The following is an 18,255-nucleotide window of genomic DNA, read 5'->3' on the forward strand; positions in this document are numbered from 1 at the left end:
CAGATGACTTGAAGCAGAATCTGAAGCAGGCTGTGCACTGACAGCACAGAGCCCAACGTGGAGCTCAAACTCACGAACCCATGAAATCATTGTGCAAACTCATGAACCCGTAAGATTATTTAATACACGAAAACAATAAAGATAGTCAAATTTTCTTCTGTACCATTGATTCTAAGAAAGAAAAGAAACCCAAAATCACTTTTGCTGCCATGTTCTCAATATTTAGTGACACTTGTACTTTGATGTAAAAGCAGCCAGAGCTTGCTTACTTGCTTGCTTTCTAAAACAACTTTAAGTAACCTCTGTACTCAACTTGGGGCTTGGACTCACAACCCTGAGATCAAGAGTCACACGCTCCATTGACTGAGCCCACCAGGCATCCTTACTTTATGAGCACAAACTTAAGAAACTAAAATGTGCCACTAATCCAAAAATATTTTATCTATTTAGTATCAATTTTCTTTTCTCTTCAGTGAACCTTTATCAAGCTACCAATCATTAGGTTAAAATGCCTTGCTTCTCCTCTAGGAACAAGTAGCAAGAGAGCAAAACAGAAGCCACAGAAAAGACATCTAAGCAGAACAGAAGAGTAGAAGCAAGAGATAACCAGAACAGCCGCCGATGGCTTTAACCAAACATGTAAAGCAACACTTACCTTTCAAGTACAGGGGGTATTACTAATTCAGGTCTCATGAGTGCAAGATTCTGCAGAGCCTGGGCTGCTTCTAAACTACCAGTTTTGCTAAACATAGCCAAGAGGACAGGTTGAATAATGCATCGTACAAAGTCTGTAACATCTTGATCAGTAAGCTTATGGCTATCAGGCACGGGAGTTAACCAAGAAGGCTTCTTGTATCTTTCACGATGTAATCTTCTAACAACACTGTTTGGCAACCGCTGAAGTAGTTTCATTAACTTGTTCTGGGGACACAGAAGCAAAAAGTCCAAGGTAGGTTCGATTTCCTGCACAGATAGTTATGGTTCCTTTCTATGCTCCAAGTAAAATGTCTTAAAATTACAGCTCTTACTATCTATTACAAAGACCTACGCAGCATAACTAGAAAAAAATACTATTATAAACGAATTACTAATAATAATAAATATGTTTCCAGTGCCAATTTTATTTTTTTTTTCAATAAAATTTATTTTTGAGAGAGAGCAAGCACGAGCAGGGGATGGAAGTGAGACAGTAGACAGAGAATTCCAAGCAGGCTCCATGCTGCTGGCGCAGAGCCTGATGCGGGGCTCTTAGGCTCAAATTCATGAACAGTGAGATCATGACATGAGCTGAAATCAAGAGTTGAACACTTAACCAACTGAGCCACCCAGGTGCCCCTCAAATGTCAATTTTAATTTTTAGCACCAAATGAATCTTCTATTACGTGAAAAACCATTTTTACCAGGCAATGTGGAAAGAAAACAAAATCCAAAAACCAAAACCCACAACTAACACTACTTTCTATTACCAGAATGCGACATTTTGTCACCAGTTACCTAACCAGTGTTATTTTAATGTTCTACGAATACAATATCTTAATCTGAACTTAATCAGCTACATATAGCCAAAGGTTATACTTATATGAAGGACAGAAACTGTATTTTAGGTTGCACAATAGGCAATAGTTATGTGTGACCTTATCTTTAAAAAGTTCCAAACCCTCCAATAAAAAATGAACATACTCACCAGCCAGCGCCCATTATTTGAAGGGTGGTAAAAAGATGTGATGCTGTTAAACAAACCAGCCAAGTGTTTCTGTACTAGCTTACTTGGTCCACCCTATTCAGACAAAAGAATAAAAATATCAGTACCCTCAGGACCCTGGAAAATTGAAGACCGTCAAGAGGCCCAAGTCTACACAGAACTCTGTAACATGGTGCATATCCATCTTGACGAGAAAAAACAATTGTACCTCTAAATAAGAGCCAAATACAATTCACCAGTAAACTTCCCACAATCCTAAATTCAAAACACTCTAATAAAAGTAAGGTCAACCTACTGAAACCGACTTAGATAACTCCAAAGACATCTTTCAATTTAGGATATCAGCATATTTTACTCTTCTGCAGTGAAATAACTTTGTCACTAAAAGAGTCTTAAAATAACCAAGAGTGCTAACATCAGGCATGAAAAGTGTTCCTTAAAAAATCTGAGGAGTGAATTTCTTATTGCAGGAAATAAAGACATGGGATTTACATAAATGGATTCAAATAATTTATTATTATTATTCCTAAATGTTTCAAATGACTAAACCTGTGATTATTTGACCACATTTTGACTCAAAGGAAAAATAGTTTTTTCTTAATCTATGGCCCAAAAAACACATCAAACAACAATATGACCTGGGGGGAAAATGATGAAAAAAGCATTCAGTCTTATCAAGCTGAACAGGCCTCAGGATAAAGAACTACAACTTGGTTTTAAAACCTTCTCTCTCTCTCTCTCAAGATGATCTTTCAAGAAGCAGCATAGACTTAGGGTAAACTGTCAAATTGTTTGAGGAACATGTTTTCCTGCTGAAATGAAATCCATGTTCATGTTCCCAATTTAGAATAACTACTAAAGAGACCATAATAATTCCATAGGAAAAAAAAAAAAAAAAAAAAAAAAAAAAANCAAAAAAAAAAAAAAAAAAAAACAACAAAAATTTCAAAATCCTAGCATAATTAGCACTTTTTATTATATCCAATATTCATATTTAACACAAAATAAAGCTCTCAATGGGAAAATCTGTATGAGAAAGAACAGCAACATTAACTAAAATAAGGCTGATACTAATCATGATATAATTCTGTGGCTCCTAAAAAAAGAACTGCTAATGTAAGATAGTAAACATCCAGATGTTTTTGTTCTTATAGAGTACTAGAAAGAAAATAAGATTTTCCTGTTTAATAATTAAATCACAAAAATGGGGTGAATGAATTTCTTTAAAAATTTTTTTTAATGTTTAAAAACATTAAAATCTCTGATTTCTAAGAGAGAGAGAGAGATCAAGATCATGAACAAGGGAGGGGCAGCGAGGGGGGGGGGGGGCACAGAATCCGAAGCAGGCTCCAGGCTCTGAATGTCAGCACAAAGCCCAACATGGGGCTCGATCCCTCAAGCTATGACTGACTGAGCCACCCCGATGCCCCTGAATTTCTCTTTTTAATCTAAAAATAAAATTTAAGAGTTAAACTTGTCACAACCATCCTGCCTTGTCCACAGAAAAAAACACAACCAAACAACCTAGGAAAAAATATTAAGCACAGAATAATAATTTTAAAAAGAAACAGCTGTAGTAACACAATGAATGACAATCTAGAAAATTATAGTATGAAATTGTTTTAATATTCTTACTTGGAAGAGGCCAATGAAATCTAAGCATGTGGATATATTCTTACTTTCCTTCAAGGATGTCATTAAAGTAATCCTTCATACTTCTCCCTTCACCAAGATTACTTTGTGTAATTAGCTTTGTGATCAGTGTAATCTTCAACACTGAATGCGTCAGTACTGAGAATATGCAAAACCTTGAGTTCTAACCCTATATTTATCATGATCTTGACCTTTTATCTGTGAGTCTGGTCCTTGATCTGTAAGACTGTTAGACATTCTGAATCTTTTAAAACTCTAAACTTTGACTCCATTTTTAGGATTCATTGGCTAGAGAGATTTATAAATGGTGTGTTATGGTTACATTCTGGGTCTGATAAACATTAGCTTACTACATCAAAAAATATTGAAGAATCAGATGACCAACTAGGACACTAATATAGCCTTATGTAATTATACAGAATTTTTGTATGGTTAACACAAAATTTAGATGAGCTAATGTGTTACAAACCATCATAGCGGTGATCCATATTACAGCATGTCCTATATCATAAGCATTTGTTAAAAATCTTGGGACTAACACTTGACTGCTTCCCACTGGGAGGTTCAAGCTTCTCAGAATTCTTGTAAATATCTTTCAAAAGAAAAAAAGAATTAAGAATAAATATTTGTAGGTGTTAAGTAACTCCTTAAATAACTGAAGTGATATGTATTAGTGTTAGTGGATGTATTCTCATTGAATCAGTTTTTAAGCAAAATTACATACTGTTTGGTAGTTTTATATATTGCTATATTCCATAAAATTTACAGAGATATCTACTTTTTAAAATACTTCATTATATTTTTAAAGTTTATTTATTTAAGTAACTACATCCAATGTGGGACTCCAACTCATGACCCTGAGGTCAAGAGCCACATGCTCTAACAACTAAGCCAGCCAGGCACCCCTATCTGCTTTTTTTTAAATGAGAATGAGGTCACAGGGGCATGAATCTGAAGCAGCTGTATGCATGTACCCACCCGTAAACAAACAAATGAGATATAAATGCAAATACTTATCTTCTAGTGGGTTATTTTCCCTTTCAAAATTCTAACAATGATTTCATTTTTTCCTAAGAATTTGCATTTTAATCTGGCATTTAAATAATTGCATTTTAATAATTTATATTTAAAACCTGTCATTAGTAACATTTCAGAGCCCAAAGATGGGAGAAAATTACTTTTCCTCCTTAGTTTCTACTGGACAGCATAGGTAAACAGAAGGTTTAACTTCTGCTACTCTGAAGCCCTGCTCTGTCAAGGTGTGCATCAGAATCACCTGCATGCCCCGTGCAAGCCCTTTTGAACTTACTGCAGCTAAAACAATATGGAAGATGCAATGTTAAGAACACTGCAACTAGAGACACTCTAGTTTTATTTACTTGAGGAAAATGCAATATAAAAAGTGGAGAACACTCTACAATAGCAATCAAATACAATACCGAAAACTTGTTGGAAGGTATGAATGTGAGACCCCCTGAATAATATACTTCGTACTTTCTAAATTACTCACTCTGAAACTTCTATTTCATGTCCTACATAAGCAAGACAAAAATCACACATTTCTAATACCTTAATATGATCCAATTAATTTTTGAAAATAAATGATCTATTCCGATACTCTTTATGTTTTTACAGAGTGGTCAAAAAAAATTTAGCAACTAGCATACAAAACACACTTCTTAAAGACACAAATGGTATCAGTACTACTGTATGTTGCATCCTCAAATGTTCTCCATTACCTTTGGTACATATGGATCCCAATCTATGTACCCTATATTATCTGTAGCCAATCGAGCAAAGAGATTTACTAGTTGCTGAAAGTAAACAAAAAAGAAAGACAATTAAGTAAATACACCTGTTGTTAATAAGTATCAGTCACACCCCTTATCCATTTGTTGTTTCAGCTATTATCATTAACACAAACTTAATTTAATATAGGTTTATGGCTCCTTTTTCAAAAATCTCCAAATTTCAGTTTTGATTCTTGTCACCCATTTAAAATCAACTGTAGCTGAAATGCTTACTAAGAGGGAAATGACAAAGCATGATTCACAAAGCAAACAGAAGACATTTTAATCTAATAAGCATAAAGAAAACATCCACAATGTTTCTAACAACATGCTAGTGAAGGTACAAAAGCAAACAGTCTTACATTTCATGCATTTCAGAATACATGCACATGCTTCCAGATACTGGTAAAAACAAGTGTCTGTTTCTGTTAGAAAACAGCAAACAGAATTTAAAAACAAACAAAAAAACCCCCAATTACATCATTGCCAATAGCCAATTCTAAGGAACTGAATGAAGTTACTTATCCAATGATCTGATAGTATAGAAGGAAAAAAAAAGGATACTCACCCCCTCCCACTGTGGGAGATTTTGCACTGAAACCCAAAGGCCAATTAATTCATCAAACCAAAGTCTGAAGAAGAAAAATGTTGTTATGAATAGCAAGTGATTTATAGAAAGTGGTTCAAAGCCAGGTATCCTTTGTACTTTTTAAATCTATTATTCTTACTGATAACTATACAACCTAGAAAAAATAATACTCAATGTTACAAATTTAATGGAACAACTATTTTTTCTGAATATTCCCCTTCCAATACACTTTTGCTAAAAGAGTAATCTCATCAACCCCCTACTTGACTGTTAAATAATTACTGTCCACCCCTATCTAATGCTGTTTACAAGGGTCTCTTTCCTCTCATTTTCTCCTTTAATATTTTCCTATTATTACCTGTTCTTGCAACTCTCCCTTGCATTCTTTTAATAAGCCAATTAGTAATTATGCCATTAACTACCACTACAATAAATGTTCCCCGGAAGAAATGAGTCACGAAGTATTATATACAACTAAATTATTGTGGGAGAAATTCTTTTAGATTAAACGGAAGAGAATGTAAGGGCAAGAAAATGCTGCAATATTGTTCACCAATCTTTAAAAGGTCAAATAAATGAAATGTTTTTAGAATTTCTGGATGAAAATCAACATTTCCTCAATATATGGCTAAATACAAAATTTCTGATTTGAAAAAAATAAAAGATTTGACTCCTCGCTATAGAAAATATGGGGGGGCAGGGGAGTAAGGATGACACCACAACACGGTAATAACACCTATTTCCTTCCAGTCTTTTTTTCATACTTTTTCCTTTTTTCTTAAAAGCACAGTCTAAATATGTTTTGTTCTAGGACTTGTTTTATACCTATAGTCATCTAAAAAAAAGTTGTTTTTTTTTTTTTTAAAGTAGGCTTCATGGTCATCACGGAGCACAGCATGGCTTGAACTCATGACCATGAGATTAAGACCTGAGCTGATTATCAAGAATTGGACGCTTAACTGACTGAGCCACCCCAGAGAAAAAATTCTTAAAAATGGTGAAAGGACTAAACAAGTAAAGTAAAAAATTATAAGAAAGACCCAAGAAAAACTTTCAGTGATGAAAAAAAAACAAGTTTTAGAAAAACACTTTCCCTTTCCCTGAACTCCACACAATTTAATATTTTTATCACGGCTTATTTACTGACATTTTCTACTACTTTTTGCATTTTTATTCTTTCTCTCTTCCTTTCTTAAATTAAAGCCTTTATCTTTTCTTTTTCGTTTTTTAAGGTTTTTTTTTTTTTAAGTAAGCTCTACCCGCAACATGGGGCTCAAACTCACAACCCCAAGAACAACAATGGTCACACACTGTACCAACTGAGCCAGCCTGGAAAAGCCCTCATCTTATTTGGCTTGACATACAAGCATTATTTTCTATTCTTTTACAATCTTCTGCTTAATTATTTCAGCCTTCATACACTTCAAGTATAATCAACACAATGGTTGAGTTAGTCAATTTTTGTTTACTTATATATAATTGCTTTACTGGTTTGCTTATTATACATCTCTATTTCTTGCTCTATTCTATAATTTGTCAAGATGTGTATATACTTACTTAAAACCTTTATGATGAAGTTCTGGAGGAAGGGAGGTAGGAAGAAATATTTCAAAATAAGTGATGGCCTTTTGCATTGTTACGTCAAAAGGGCACATTAAAGGCCGCCATTCTTCTAGCATCTCAGCTGTGGCATCTGCTGGAAAGTATCTAATAAAAAAGAAGGTTTTCATTTATCTCATCGCTGCTTAAAAAAAAAAAAACTCTACAACATCAACATAAGACTGACCAAAAAAGGGGCAGGAGGGATTTCAAAAGGTATAGCACACACACCACAAATCTCAAGTTAACTTAAACACATTTTGTACCTCTAAAATAATACCCTGTCATACTTAAAGGTAAATTTTCTTCTTGTCTACAAGACTTAGAAAAATGCTGTAAGCTGATAAAACTTATAAAACACAAAGTCACTTAAAATAACCTAAAAATATAAATATACATGTTTCTTGTAGTTTTTCCCTTCCTGTGTGCTATGTAATAACAACAGGAAAAAAAATTTAGTAACAGAGAATCTAGTCTATATAAATGGATAATCAGTGACATGAAAAAGAGGACAACTGGACAAACCACTTCCTCTCACTGCACCATAGAGCTCTCTTATAATACAAGAGCGGGTTAGACCAGATGGTCTGGTCCTACAGGTACTAACATTCTACAAGTCTAGGAAATGGGCAGGAGAGGCCCTGGAATAGAGAATATTCACAAAATTAAAATCTAAAATGTGCATTCATAAGCAAAACAAAGGTAAATAGAAAAAGAGAACCCATGTATAATTACTAAATATCCATTAAGGGATTTAAAATAACAACAACAAAAAAGTTTATGAGAAATTTAATTTGGGTATGGCCGAAAAAGTTAGGAAACCCTTTCAAATATACTTGTAGGTTTGGCCTAAAAGTCACATTATTAATCCTATTATATCTTTTCTCCATCTGTATTAATTAGAATCACACTTCATTCCTTATGTGAAAAATAAACCTACATTTCTAGTAATACTTCTTTGGGTTCACCAAACATCTATGTGCCATGTCACTGTGCCACAGTTTAGAACACACACACACACACACACACACACACACACACACACACACACAATACATATAGTGCCTTTAAAGATCTCATACACCAATTCTCCTTTCTAATTTTTCAGAGTCAACTGTTAGCTTAGTAATACAAAAGAAAAGCTTGGGTGTTCTATGAATTGCCTAAGAACCTAAAAACCACTAAGTACCCCAGTGATGATCAAATTTCCAGTCAGGAAACAGACTTAAGAAGTAAATGCCTAGCTCAAAATGACATTTCCTCATTGGTGGCTTATGACTCAGGTTAGATCTTAAGCCTCAATCTTTTTTTTTTCTTCAATTTTTTAATGTTTTATTTATTTCTGAGAGAGATAGACAGCGTGAGCAGGGGAGGGTCAGAGAGAGAGGGAGATACAGAATCCAAAACAGGCTCCAGACTCTGAGCTAGCTGAAAGCACAGAGCCCGATGCGGAGCTCGAACCCACGAACTGTGAGATCATGACCTGAGCCGAAGTCAGATGCTTAACCGACTGAGCCACCCAGGTGCCCCAAGCCTCAATCTTAAAAGGGAGACTATATCTTAAAAATACAGTTGCCCAAGACTGAGTAGTATGGTAGGTCAGCAATAAATACCTGATTTATAAAACCATTTATAACTTTAACTCATATTATAAAAATATGATAAAATAGGGTTTTCTATTCAAAAAAATTCACTGCATCCATACATAGCAGGATAAGCAGTCTAAGAACACCCTGATAAACAATAGTTCGAGTGAAAGAACTGGACTTTAATTGATTTAAACTAAATTCAACCCAAATTCATGTTTAAATAGAAGAAGATGGAATATTTCTGTATGTTCTATTGTAAAAGAACTTTAAAAAATGTCTTTTGGGGCGCCTGGGTGGCTTAGTTGGTTGAGCGTCCAACTTTCGCTTAGGTCATGATCTCGCGGTTCGTGGGTTCGAGCCCTGCGTTGGGCTCTGTGCTGACTGCCAGCTCAGAGCCTGGAGCCTGTTTCAGTCTGTGACTCCTTCTCTCTCTGACCCTCCCCTGCTCACGCTGTCTCTCTCTCCTAGAAATAAATAAAACATTTAAAAAAATAAACAAATAAAAAATAAACTTAAAAAAGTAAATAAATAAAAAAATAAAAAAAAATAAAATGTCTTTTACTTTGAAAAATATTTAGGGTTGCCAGGGTGGCTCAGTTGGTTAAGCATCCAACTTCAGTTCAGATTATGATCTCAGGGTTCATGAGTTTGAGCCCTGTGTCGGGCTCTGTGCTGACAGCTCAGAGCCTGGAGCCTGCTTTTTTTTTTTTTTNNNNAAAAAAAAAAAAAAAAAAAAGGATTAAAAACATTTTAAAAAGTTTTAAAAATACTTAAAAAATGTCTGAACACCTTTTCATTATTACTCACATTTTTGTTTTGATGCAATACCTACAATACTCATTTTGGAAAATATTTTTTATCTGAGTAATGATACTCTAGGAAAATCTTTCAAGTAAAGACAATTATACATAAATTATGGCATTCTTATTTTATAATGTGTGACACCCACATCACTTAAAAATTTCTAAATTTATAAATGAAAGCTGAATAATTTAGTTCAAGAGTTGGAAATGATATGTTGTGCCCAGTGACTAACATCACACTGTTAGAAACTATTTATACATTTTCTCTTCAAAGCATACTAAGGATGGGGAAAAGCCCAAAGAAAAAATAAGAGGCTTTATAAAATGAGAGGCTACTTACGGCCGGCAGCTTTTCACGAGTGTTTTGAGAACATTTTCTACAGAACTGGAGGGGAGAAAGCCATTTGATAAATTAGGCTGGTGTATTTTAAGAACACATCTAATCCAATTAATAAATATCTCTAAGATATATTCATGTTTAAATATTATCTGTATACATGCAATAACTACTCCTCTTTCATAAAGACAGACTACAAGGATTAACTACCTAAACTCTGTCACCTACTCTTTCCTTTGCCCTGTTTGCTCCTTCTCTGCTGTAAACTAAAGGGAAAACTGGGAAAAGGACAAATCATTTTCAATCCTTACAAAATAGGCAGCAAAGACCATACTTAACAACACATCAAGAAGTATGTTCAGCGACTTATAACTTCAAACACTAATTGTTATTTTAATTAAAGTGCTTTTACATCAAAACACAAACAGCAAACAAAACCTGGTGTGCTCACATCAGGAACTGCCAGAAACTAGTTTCCTATAACCAAGTGTTGAGAGTTCTAGAACCCTAAAAGGTTACTTAACTGCCAGCAACAATTATCAAAATAGCAACAGCCATCTTTTTGACCAGCTACTTAAATATTTCTATATAGATTTATAAGAAATGTTTGTTTTAATGAAAAAGCCAATGTGTACTCGTTTAAACACACATGGCCAGAATGGAACGATTAAATTAATTAGACCACTGTCAAAAAAGGCATAATGCAAATAAGCAAAGGGCACAAGGTAATTTTGGACTGAAATTTAAAATTAATGTGTGACTACTTACAGGATGATGTGTACAAGTAAATAAAACAAGTTCCCAAATGTCAAGAAAACACATTATGGGGGAAAGGGGTAACTTTCAGGCAGTGCTTCAACCTGACACTTTCTCAGTAAGCTGCTTGAAGTTCTTAAGTCCAGAAGTTTATCCAACTTCTCTGAAAGCTTAAGAACTAATCTAAAAAGAAAGTCTAAGAGATAGCACAAACCAAACTCAGCAGAAGTAATCAATTATATAACCAAGAGAGAAAGACTATAATTTCATGACTAGAAGCTGTAGAAATCCTCTTTAATTTCAAAACTACTCAGAAAAAATGAACTGAAGAGGAAACCAGACTACAACACATGAGATCATTCTAAAATAAAAGGGATAACCATATGACAAGAAAGACATTGAACATTTTCTTTGAGTATTAGGGAGAGATTCTACATTCTCTCAGAAAACAAAAAACAACTAAGCAATTGAGAAACACAGAATTATTAGTTTAGAGAACGTCTAAGTTTTTCTGCTTAAAAAAATGGGTAAACTCTCCAACTACATTTAAACTCCCTGAAAGACCATGACTATGAGTTTTACTTCTGGGGATTTCCAAAGTACTCATACCAAGGCTATGTGTTCATACATCCTTATGCATATTTACATTTATTATATTTCACAATATTCAGTGGACATTTTCTCTCAGAGCAACAAAGAGCACAGATCTTTGGATCTTCTTTTAGTCTGGACTGAAGAACCCCATTTAGAAACAAATTATAGCAAGGTTTAAAGAGCCATCTAGTTCCTAATGCATCAACTTAAGTGCAGATTTTAAAAAGATAATTCTAAAATGGTAAAGTTTCTATCCAAGGCAATAAGCAGAAGATTTTGTAATTCCACCAGTTCCTAAAATTTGTGTTCATGTTAAACTTTACACTTATTTTACTGTTTCTATGGCAACTCATTTGAGAGTACAACACAGAAAACCTGCTATTTTCACTGGTAACTTTTCTATTCCACCAAACTTTCAAATAATGTCAAAAATGATTCTAGAAAGCAAGTCATAAATGGCTGAGTAGCTACCTGCTTTCTCTAGTTCCCTTCACTCTTCAGAAGGAGGTTAATTATAAAACCTGATAGCTGTCACTTCACTCATTTGAGGAATAGGGTATGTGGGAATGTGCTTTAGTTCCTCTAAATAAAGTCAGTTTCAACCCCTCTTTATATATAAGGCCTGTGCCAATGGATTCATGCTCTTTATCCAGAAAAGGGTACAATCTCTCTAACCTGTGATATCTGTATAGTGACCTTTTGTGATTCTTGTAATCGCTCAAGATGAAGGGAACAATGTTTCTGTTTAAAAATAAAATAAAAGGTTAAGGCTAGATGCTACTAGACTATATTTCACTAATTTTTAGAGGGAGTGAATAATCACTATGTACTTTCCCAATTGCTGGAGTTTATAATATTAAAATGATTACAATTCAAAACACTTTTTTTTTTTTAATAAAAAGGGATCTACAGAAGGAATACACTTTGGATGGGTTTTCTCATAACCTATTTCCTCTTAGAAAAGACAGGCTAAGTTGAAAAAAAAGCCATAGTATATTATGCAATAGTTCACAACTTCGGCTTTAGAGTCAGATCTAAATTTGATTACCAGTCCTGCTACTTACTATCAGCTCAATATTACAGCTTCAGTTTTTCCATCTGTATATAGTAATAATACCTACCTCTCTGAAGGCTGTTATAAAAATTAAATGAGATATTATAAAGAAAACAGTTACCTGGCCCTGAATTAAACACAAAAAATGTTAACTGTGATTATTATTTATACTAGCCAAAACAAATTATATTTTCAATCTCCTTAAGAATTAAAATTTTGTGCTCATTTCGTTTTTACATTTACTCTACTGTGTCTTGAACAATTGTTAATTTGTGGTTTAAGAGACCACATCAAAATAGGAAATTCTTCCCCCAAGTCCCACCCTATTTATTAGGGCAGAAAGTTAAGTTCTGGTCCCAGTTCTTGAGCTCTTGTCCCAGTTTCAACAAATGTCTGTATGAATTTTCCTCTCTGGGCCACCATTTCCTCATTCTTTATGATTATTAATGATGACATTAGTAAAGTTAAGTGCCAAATATGTAGCAGAGAGGCTTGAGGAAAGCCCAAAACCTCAGCTTTCAGTTATACTGGTTACTGAGATAGGGGACTTATATAAACTTAGTGGTTAAGGTTTCCTACCTCCTCAGGCTTACCTAATTATCAGGACAATATTCACTTTTAAAACAGAAAAATGTGCAGCAAATGATATATTCAAGATGAAAGTAGTGTGGAATGCCCATAGCCAGAAGTACTTTTAGCTTCCTGTGACAATTCTTAAAATAAAATTTAGCTTCAGAATTCTATTTGCTTTTTAGTAAATGAACTGGGAAATTATAACACTGGCTTACTGTATATACTTCTGCCTTAACTTCCTTATAATATAACGGTAATTGCCTATATATTTTCTTTCTTAAGACTGTACTTCATTGGGGTGCCTGGGTGGCTCAGTTGGTTGAGTATCTGACTCTCCATTTTGGCTTAGGTCATTATCTCAAGGATTGGGCCACATGTCTAGGTCTGCACTAACAGACAGTACAGAGACTGTTTGGGATTCTTTCTCTCCCTCATTCTCTGCCCCATCCCCAATCACACGTGTGCTCTCTCTCTCTCCAAATAAATTAATAAACTTTAAAAAAATGTACTTCACTTCACCTAAAAAACTCAGTTTTACTTGCTTTCTCTAAATCTAAACAAATATAACCATCGGTCAAACACTATTCATCTCATAGCTAATCTTTCAAAAATCTAATATTGCATACTTTCATTAGCCAGTACTCATTTTTCACAGCCACTTCACACAAAATTAGAGTCAAGATAATTCTACCATAGGAAAGGTATAAATACTGGGGCGCCTGGGTGGCTCAGTTGGTTAAGCATCCAACTTCGGCTCAGGTCATGATCTCACAGTTCGTGGGTTCGGGACCTGTGTCGGGCTCTGTGTTGACAGCTAGCTCAGAGCCTGGAGCCTGTTTCAGACTCTATACCTCCCTCTCTTTCTGACCCTCCCCTGCTCACACTGTCTCTCTCAGAAATAAAATAAAAAAACATTAAAAAAAGAAAAGAAAAAAGAAAAAAAGAAAGGTATAAATACTTAAAGAAAGATGTCTGCCTCATGGCTAGTACTAGTAAGTTGTAGTAATCCTGACCACACAAGTAAAAAGAGCATGCGTAATTCCTGAAAGTGATGATAAGCCTAATCAGTGTGAACAAAATATTTTTAAATGCTTTAAAAAACAGCTTCTAAAGAAAAATCACTGTAACACAGATATAACTTTTAGGAACACACTACCAAAGTCATTAATAAAATAAAATCAACCATTTATTCTCTCATTTCCAAATAAAAATAAAAATAGTATTTTTAAAAGAGCAAATAGAATGTTCTTCAAATAGTGCTTGTTTCAGCAGCACATATACTAGAATGTTCCCCAAATACCGTGTTAATAAATCATTACACCTAGATGCCTGGGTGGCTGTCGGTTAAGCATCTGACTTTTGATTTCTGCTCAGGTCATGATCTCACAGTTGTGGGATCAAGTCTCAAGTTGGGCTACACACTGGGCATGGGGCCTGCTTAAGATTCTCTGCTCCTCCCCCAATCACGCACTTTCACTTAAATAAATAATCACTACATCTACCTTATTAATAATTACTGCTTATTAACAAAATAACCATAAACTACTTTAAATTTCAACAGGTCCTCGAAGAAACTGCTTTTGTCATTTCATTATCACATTAAATTCTGTAGCCAGATATTCTGGAGCTGCTGATAAGTTTAAGTTTAGAAATGTAGCTACGTGTGTCAAGAAACTTCCAGCAGAGTAAGAACATGTCATTTCCATGTGTTGAAGGGGGAACAAAGATTTAGCTTTATCTTAGAGATAAGAGCACCAAATCAAATAGTCCTTTGTCACATCAATTGAGAAACAAATGGCATCAAGAACAAATACCAAAAAGGGAAAGAATTTCTGCAGAGGCAGATTAATATGAAAAATGAAAACACTTAGGGGCGCCTTGCTGGCTCAGTCAGTTGAGCATCTGACTCTTGATTTCGGCTCAGGCCATGATCTCAAGGTTTGTGAGACCCAGTACCTCTGGGATCCGTGTGAACAGCTCAGAGTGTGCTTGGGATTCTCTCTCTTCCTCTCTTTCTGCCCTTCTCCCTTCCCCCTACTCCATGTGCTCTCTTTCTCTCTCAAATAAACTTTAAAAACCAGACTAAAAAAAAAAAACCTGTTTAATCCTCTATGATCCTTTTAGAGAATGATCTATATGAAAGAAAAATAGACCTTAAAAAATATTTTAAAAAAATTAAATGAGTTAGCTAGGCCCAAACTGCTCATGATGCAAATATGTAGACCTCTTAACACCAAACAACTCCCAAAAATCAAACTGATCCTGACATAAGTACACAAAGTTATACACATATCTATTCAAATATGAATTGTCTGTGCCCATCTGTAAAAGCAGGTCTATGCATAATCCCTCCGCATGTTGTTAGTAGCCACAGCCTTTATTAGTAACTTATAATATGCTACCCCAATTAAGTGTAGGGGACGTGATTTTATGAAATAAAACTAGGCCCCTAAGATTCAAATGCTTCTTGTATATCATAATCATAAAGTGATCCTTTCATTACTACTATCAAGTCCAAACTACCTAACTCCCTTCCAATTTTGATTTTTTTATCAAATAAAATAATCCTATAGTTTGTTTCTCCAGTAGAAACTAGAAACAGAAGAATGAAAATGGTTTCTTGCCCCTGAGACAGAAAGACAGAAGGAATAAAGGGAAAAGAAGGGGTGAAGGGAGGAAGATCAGGGAAAAGGGGAAGAGAAAGAAGAAAGTGGAATAATCCTTACTCCAAAAAATAGAACGTGCTTTTAAAATCCTATTGAAATGCATGGCACCCTTAGGAATAGTTTCAATACAGACAAACACATAACACACGAGTTAAGACTTGAAAGACAGTTAACAAATGAAGCAATCTTTCACTTTTGATGATAAAAATAGTATTCTAAAAATAGTATGAACACATGCAGTCAGCTGACAAAACTGTTTCAAAATGAGTCAGAATACATCTAAGATGAAAATACTCAAAGCAAAAATACCAATTCCAAAAGCATGCCATATTAAATGAATTTCAGGGGTTTTCTGAAATAAAATGTTTGTGAAGTTGTAACATTTTCCTTGGACTATAAACACTTGCTATACTAGTATGTGAAACAGAAGTTTAAAGGGAAAAAAAGGAAATTTTATAATGTTTTTAAATGATTCCCTATTAGAAATCTAGAGGACATAAAATAGCTCTAAGGAGCAGAAACTAAAAAGTAGTGCTGTATAGCTCTACAGAAACCGGAAAACTGGTTTCTCTAATATTTCTTTTTTTTTTTAATTTTTTTTAATGTTTTATTTATTTCTAGTAGAGAGAGAGAGAGACAGCGTGAGCAGGGGAGGGTCAGAGAGAGAGGGAGTCACAGACTCTGAAACAGGCTCCGGGCTCTGAACTGGTAGTCAGCACAGAGCCCGATGCAGGGCTCGAACCCACAAACCGCGAGATCATGACCTAAGCGAAAGTCAGACGCTTAACCGACTAAGCCACCCAGGCACCCCGGTTTCTCTTAATATTTCTGCACAAGAACTAACACTACTAGATTTCTCTGATTTTCAGACCAAGGCAAGTGTGATGAACAAAGTCCAAGAATCAAAGAGGCTGATATCCTTCAAAGGTGAGTTTTTATAACTATAGAGTATGACCCAAATGGAAATAAGGGAAGAGGTATTCCTTACAAAAGGTGGTAAATATCTCATGGTAACAGTAAAAAGATTACAGAAAATTGGAGAAAGAGAATAAAGAATTACAGTCCTGAAACTGTTAAGTATAATTCCTTCTACTTTTTTTTTTTTACAGAGACATTAAGTTTCTAATTTCTAAAAAAAAAATTTTTAATGTTTTTAATTTATTTCTGAGAGAGACACAGCATGAGCAGGGGAGGGTCAGAGAGAGAGGGAGACACAGACTGAAACAGGCTCCAGGCTCTGAGCTGGCTGTCAGCACAGAGCCCGACGCGGGGCTCGAGCCCACGAACCGCGAGATCATGACCTAAGCCAAAGTCGGACGCTTAACCGACTGAGCCACCCAGGCGCCCCCCATAAGTTTCTAATTTTGTCCTATAGAGTTGCCTCTCACAAAGCAAAAGCCCCCTCAAAAGTGGCTCTAGATCCTTAGTATTCTGTGATCCCTTTAAATTGGAACAATGCATTACCATTTTTAAAAAGTGTCTGCAGGGGCAACTGGATGGCTCAGTCAGTTGGGTGTCCAACTTCGGCTCAGGTCATGACCTCACAATGTGAGTTCGGGGCCTGCGTTGCGCTCTGTGCTGACAGCTCAGAACCTGGAGCCTGTTTGGATTCTGTGTCTCGTCTCTCTCTCTGTCCCTCCCCCACTTGTGCTCGGTCTCTCAAAAATAAATAAATGTAAAAAAAAATTTTTTTTTAAAGTGTCTGCATCACAGAGCTCCACTTCACAATGTGTACTCCATTCAGTGGCACACGCAGCCCTGGGTCTGAGCACTCCAAACCAATGAACCAACATGGTTCACCTTCCTGGCGCATCCATTTTAATCAAGATATAGAGGGAAGGAATTTTTACTTATAAAAATACTATTTATTTTTTAATGATTCTATTTTTAAGGAATCTCTACACCAAACATGAGGTTCAAATTCATAACCCTGAGACCCAAGAGTCGCATGCTCTACTAAGCCAGCCAAATGCTCTTGAAAACAATATTTAATAAGCCTAATACTCCTATCAATGTTTAAAATAACACGTGAATTTCCAAGAAATTTCTCACACCAGACTGCTTTAAGACTGCTTCTCTTAAGAGAAGAAGGTATTAAGTGGACAGTTTGAGGAGTACTAGTACAGGGGGAAAAAAAAAAAGTACTGGTTGGAAACTAAAAGACCTGGGTCTTTCTTTCTTTCTTAAGTTTATTTATTTTGAGAGCTCAAGCCAGAGAGAGCAGGGGGGAGAGAGAGAGAGAGAGAGAGAGAGAGAGAGCAGAGAGACCCCCAAGCAGGCTAAGCGCTGTCAGTGCAGAACCTGACATGAGACTCCATCTCACAAACCATAAGATCATGACCTGAACAAAGATCAAGAGTTGGATGCTTAAACCAACTGAGCCACCCAGGTAACCCCAGATAAAAATTTTCTGATCCTAAAAGTAAACTGTTTTAACCATTAAGTATTTTTTGCAAAGTTTTAACAGACATTGAATCTTCTAGGAATATGACAAACATATAAATTGAAGCAAGTATTTTGATTTCTTAAAAACTTTGCCTAATGAAAATC

At 35.2% G+C, this 18,255-nt stretch overlaps 1 protein-coding gene across 1 annotated transcript in view; it reads right to left on the reverse strand.

The window, feature by feature from the left end:
* Window positions 1-18,255, reverse strand: part of PSME4 (proteasome activator subunit 4) — a 112,749-nt gene that overhangs the window by 57,625 nt on the left and 36,869 nt on the right. Inside the window, exons 5-11 of the mRNA XM_077772383.1 lie at window positions 10,066-10,110; window positions 7,292-7,441; window positions 5,714-5,777; window positions 5,095-5,169; window positions 3,825-3,947; window positions 1,685-1,777; window positions 656-921 (exon numbers count right to left, since the gene is read on the reverse strand). Coding sequence (XP_077628509.1) covers window positions 656-921; window positions 1,685-1,777; window positions 3,825-3,947; window positions 5,095-5,169; window positions 5,714-5,777; window positions 7,292-7,441; window positions 10,066-10,110 — 816 coding nt within the window. The remainder of the gene's footprint in view (window positions 1-655; window positions 922-1,684; window positions 1,778-3,824; window positions 3,948-5,094; window positions 5,170-5,713; window positions 5,778-7,291; window positions 7,442-10,065; window positions 10,111-18,255) is intronic.

This window comes from Crocuta crocuta, unplaced genomic scaffold (assembly GCF_008692635.1).
Source record: "Crocuta crocuta isolate KB4526 unplaced genomic scaffold, BGI_CrCroc_1.0 scaffold830, whole genome shotgun sequence".
In the NCBI taxonomy this organism is placed as follows: Eukaryota; Metazoa; Chordata; class Mammalia; order Carnivora; family Hyaenidae; genus Crocuta; species Crocuta crocuta.